The following is a 5,004-nucleotide window of genomic DNA, read 5'->3' as shown; positions in this document are numbered from 1 at the left end:
TGATTACGAGCTAGGCCTGGCAAAACGCCTGTCCAAATAGGAATGTTTTAAGGCTAGTTTTGAAGGTAGAAACTGTGCTGGCCTCTCTGACATGAGCTGGGAGCTTATTCCATAGAACAGGAGCTTGATAGCTGAAGGTTCTACCTCCAACTGTACTTTTAGAAATTCTAGGAACTAGAATTTGTGAACAAAGTGTTCTGACTGTTCCATTCAGAGCCTTATAGGTAAGTAGGAAGATTTTGAACTTGATTCTGGATTTAACTGGTAGCCAGTGGAGAGAAGCTAACACAGGAGTGATGTGTTCTCTTCTACTAGTTCCTGCTAACAATCTTGCTGCTTCTATACTTTCATATAGCAGAACTCTTTGTCTCTGGTGCTGACCAGACAGGAACAACCCCCATATTGTGGTTTTCACCAATATCTGTGTGAGAGAAATGGACTAAGTGTGCACCCCTCCCCTGCCCCCAGAACTTATTTGTATTTGTGTATTTAAATCATAACTATCTCCTCCTTTAACAGAATAGTTTTGACCATCGCTGAAAAGCTAAATGTCGCTCGAAACATTTTCCCCATGGTGGACAACAATGCCTATTTCTTGACGAATGGAGTAAAAGCAAAAAGACAAACTGTAACAGAGAACCCGGATGTCCTTATGTACAATGTAACGGAAAAGGAAAGGAAGAAGTCGGCGGATGAACTCCTCCAGATGGCTTTACAGAAGGTAAGAAATATACATCTCTGTTCCAAACTTGTTTCTAGAAATACAAGTTTTGGATGATACTGTTAGGAATACTAATTGTGATTGGTGACTTTTATAATTTTGACCAGAGTCAATGTTATCTAACCAATCGTGATTTATCCTGTACTTTGTTTTAATCAAATTAAGTCAAAACATTAGTTTGAAATGACAAAGTTGCCATCACCAACCTTTAATATGTGTGCTTAGAGAATTCTCTTTGATCAATACAATGAAAACTAAATGTGTCTTAAAACATTAAAGAACTTAGTGTTTGGTATTTTATTTACTATTTTAATGTGCTTTAAAACACATCAGAGAATATAGATGTCAATTGTTGTTTTAGTACACAAACAAATTAAAGTAATTCAAAATCCAATAACAAAAATTAATTTATCATTCTTTTTCACAGATTAAAAATGACATCAAAATTCATGGCTGCCAGCATCTTTTTGAAAACTATGACCATTACTCTGTAAAGGTAAGTGTTGTGTGTTTTTGTGTGTGCACTCACTGTTGACACGTAGACAACTTATCACACACACAAGTCACTGAGTCTCGTCACCACAGAACACTCACGGAGACATCCTTCACCTTTTTGGGGATCCTGCTGAACATTTACGCTGATGAGTCTCTGTTGTTCTACCAAGTTGTGGTTTTGTCTTTTCTTACGGAAGTAAAGCAATACACATATGTGTTCTTGTGTTATTTAAAAACAGGGCTCAAACCAAACAGTGATGAATCAAAAAAATAAAAATAAGCTCTTTAAAAAAAAAAAATAATTTCCAATAAGATACAGCATGAAAACTACAGTATTTCTGGTAGCTATGTCTAAAACTTTTTTTTCCGTTTTCTCTGTCAAATTAAGACTTTAATTTTCATCACTTACCATGGTACAGAGGTGGAGCAGTTGTTGTCTGATTAGAAAATCGCAGGTTCAGTTCAAAATGTCCTTGAGCAAGGCAGTGGACCCCTTAATCCCCTTGGTGGTCATAAGTTGCCAATAATGTTTAGCAGCAAATCCACCATCGGTGTGCAAACGTGAATAGGTCTGTGAATGACCTTCTAAGTGTGCCGTTAAGTGTAGGTGTATACCATTTTACAGATAATTTGGTATATAAAATGATAGGTCTGCTGACAAACCAACATGCTGTTTATATCCTGGTCTCCTTTTTATTGCTGGTCTGTCACCTGAGTCCAGAATGACTAGAATTACAAGACTAATTCTGACTTCATGTTTATTTATTTGGCTGTATTGAGTTTGATGTCATGAATGAAAAACTTTTACTTAACACGAACACCTAGTTTTAACCCAAAAAGACCCAGATCCATTTTTCCTTAACCATTTAACTACCCAAATAAAAAGGTTTTCTTCTGCTGCTTATTGCCTTGGTATGGAGCTCCTAAAGGGACAGCAAAGTTAAAAAAAATAACAGAATTTTTTTCTAAAAATATTTAGGCGCTTTTTAGGAAAAAAAACAAGTAAAAAAAAGTTGTGATTACTAACTAGAACTTGTTTTTTTCTAAAAGTTAAAGTAGTAAAAAAAAGTTCTGGTTTGTGGCTGGTGCACACCAGGCAGTAACTGTTTTTCTTTCTTTAAATAAAAATTGAATTAGCAAAAAAAAATGTTCTGGTTACTCATTTATGTGTACCGGTTACTATCTGATCCGCATCTGTTATTTACCTAAATTCTTTTTTTTCCCCATTAGGGGCTTCGTACCTTTAGTTTGTATGGAGTAAAATACACAATCAATATTTTTAAAAACATGTGTTCTAAATGTTTCATACCGTTTGGTTGAGCAGGCAGTTAAAGGGTTATTATCTGGTAAGCTGAAATTATCTGGAAAATACCACAAACCAAGTTTATTACAAAAAATATTCCAGATATGTTTCTTTTGCACTGATGTCACTATGGGTTCTTATGGGTCAAGTCAACAACTAGACAACTTGAATGTTAAATTCCCCAGTGTGGTTGGCAGTCATTATATCACTTGAATCGTTGCTCAAGAAAACCAGAGTGTTCTAGTTTGGTATACTTGCCTAACCAAGAAGACCAACAGAGGAAGCAAACCAGAAAAAAATATATATTTTATAGTTGGTGTAACATTATCCAATGGGCCTATTTTTGTTTAACTTTTCACTCACTACTTTAATTTTTAAATGTCATTGAAACCCAAAAGTGAGTTTGCAAATCCAGATTAACCATAAATATGCCCTAACATTGTACTACCTGTAACCGTTGTGAATGTTTCTTTGCTATTAAACTGACTGTTGTATTTTTTTATATACAGGAGTATTTGAAAGAACAAGGAGGACTGAGTCCTGAAGCCATCAGAATGATTGGAGATCTGCTGAACGAGCAAAGCCTTCTTTATACCGCACTCACCGAAATGCTGTATGACCAGAGCGACGTCAACGATACCGTTCAGTAAGAAACAGCATTTCTTTTAGACCCCCTGTAGAATGACCTATTAGTACCATGTTCCCTGTTTTAAATAGCCATCTCACTAATAACAATAGTATCCCTTATTTATAAACTGAAGTACCAATTCCTATGTGGTTTAATAGTCATTGTTGAAACACCAACCAAAACAGGCCATCAAACATGAAGATTTTTGCTTAGAAATGATCGTAAGATCGAGTCAGGTGTTGTCTTTGATGACTGTGTTTGCTTTCTTCAGGTACTATGAGGTGACGGGTGGGTTTGATCTTCTCCCCAAAGCTCTTCTTGACAGTCTTCATTCCACCCTTCACCTAAACTCTAAAGTCTTCCGTATAAGTCAGTCAGACACAGGTGTGACTGTCGAGTATGAGGCGTCAAACGGCTCCTGGATCGGACAGATTCAGGCTGACATGGTCCTGGTCACGACTACCACCAAAGCTGCTCTTTTCATGGACTTTGATCCTCCTCTTTCCATCAAAAAGATGGTGGCGATGAAGGCGGTCCACTATGACAGTGCCACCAAAGTCTTCCTCACTTTCAGTGAGAAGTTCTGGGAATCTGAAGGGATTCATGGAGGAAAAAGCATCACTGACCGTCCCTCTCGCTTTATCTACTACCCCAGCCACAGCTTCCCCAAAAACAAGACCATTGGAGTCCTGCTGGCCTCCTACACCTGGTCTGATGACTCCCTCCTGTTTCTGGGGGCCAGCGACGAAGACCTCAAAGAGCTGGCTCTGAGAGATTTGGCACAGATCCACGGCGAGTGGGTCCGGTCGCTGTGTACCGGTGTGATTGTGAAGAGGTGGAGCAGCGACCCCTACAGCATGGGGGCTTTTGCTCTGCTCACCCCCTACCAGCACATCGAGTACTCCGAAGAGCTGGTCAGGAACGAAGGCAGGATCTACTTTGCAGGGGAACACGCCGCCTTCCCTCACGCCTGGATAGAGACGGCCATGAAATCAGCAATCAGGGCAGCTGTGAACATCAACAACGCGGTTCTGCCCTGTTCTGACCCAAACCAAGGACGAGAAGAGCTCTGAGGTCCATCTAAGCACTCTGTACAATGAAAACAGCTCAAATAAAAGTTTGTTTTTCTCCTGAATTTTGATGTTTATGATTTAATCTGCTTTAACATGTCCTCCATTTGTAGTGAGATACCTTCATAAGGTGTTGGTGGGAAGAAAAGAACCACGTTCAGTTTTGGAGAAGTAGTTCACCCTCAAAGGAGAATGAAGAACTCCTTTAGCTCCTCCTTCCATCAGACTCTTGAACACCAAAGAAGACCAAATATATTCTAACCAAAACATTAAAGGTGTAGAAAATTCTTATGAAATTATAGAAGTGAGCTGTGTTTTTTGACTCAGACTTTCTAACTGCAAACGGCTGACAGCCTGAGGGGCTTGATGTAACAAAAGCTCCGCCCCCTTTTCCTCGGAAGAGTAGAAACAACTGTTAGTGCTTTTTCTCTGGCAACACAGCGTTGATGTGACTCATCATCGTCAATCATAACAAGTCCAACCAGTTTTTAAAGGTGATGTTTTATAGATTATGTTTTAATAAATACTTATTTGATACACTTTAGCAATTATTTAAAAAACGTCCATCCATTGTCTTAACCTTTTGGGGTTCAAAAGTTGCTAACACGGCCACTGTTGGGTGAAGGCGGAGCAAACCCTGAACAGGTCGCCAGTCAGACGCAGGGACACACAATCACGCACACAAGGACACTATAGATCAGGGGGGTTAAACTAATTTTGGTTTAGGGCCACATACAACCCGTCTGATCTCAAGTGGGCCGGACCAGCAACTTAAGAGCAAATTAAG

General features: G+C 39.1%; 1 protein-coding gene across 1 annotated transcript; it reads left to right on the top strand.

The window, feature by feature from the left end:
• Nucleotides 1-238: 238 nt before the first annotated feature.
• LOC112156354 (L-amino-acid oxidase-like) lies at nt 239-4,220 on the top strand. The gene is made up of 4 exons (XM_024288606.2): nt 239-721; nt 1,149-1,217; nt 3,029-3,165; nt 3,419-4,220. The coding sequence occupies exons 1-4, from the start codon at nt 572-574 to the stop codon at nt 4,218-4,220; spliced, it is 1,158 nt and encodes a 385-aa protein (XP_024144374.2). The 5' UTR covers nt 239-571.
• Nucleotides 4,221-5,004: the final 784 nt, after the last annotated feature.

The sequence above is a fragment of the Oryzias melastigma genome, linkage group LG18, assembly GCF_002922805.2.
Source record: "Oryzias melastigma strain HK-1 linkage group LG18, ASM292280v2, whole genome shotgun sequence".
Classification (NCBI taxonomy): Eukaryota; Metazoa; Chordata; class Actinopteri; order Beloniformes; family Adrianichthyidae; genus Oryzias; species Oryzias melastigma.
This window is presented reverse-complemented; position numbering and strand designations above follow the sequence as displayed.

What these genes read in the sequence shown, in the direction of transcription:
- LOC112156354 (XM_024288606.2), top strand. Translation starts at nt 572, where the DNA reads ATGGTGGACAACAATGCCTATTTCTTGACGAATGGAGTAAAAGCAAAA. An exon ending in ATGACCATTACTCTGTAAAG is followed by an intron (nt 1,218 to 3,028) that starts GTAAGTGTTGTG and finishes TTTTATATACAG; the next exon opens with GAGTATTTGAAAGAACAAGG. An exon ending in GACGTCAACGATACCGTTCA is followed by an intron (nt 3,166 to 3,418) that starts GTAAGAAACAGC and finishes TGCTTTCTTCAG; the next exon opens with GTACTATGAGGTGACGGGTG.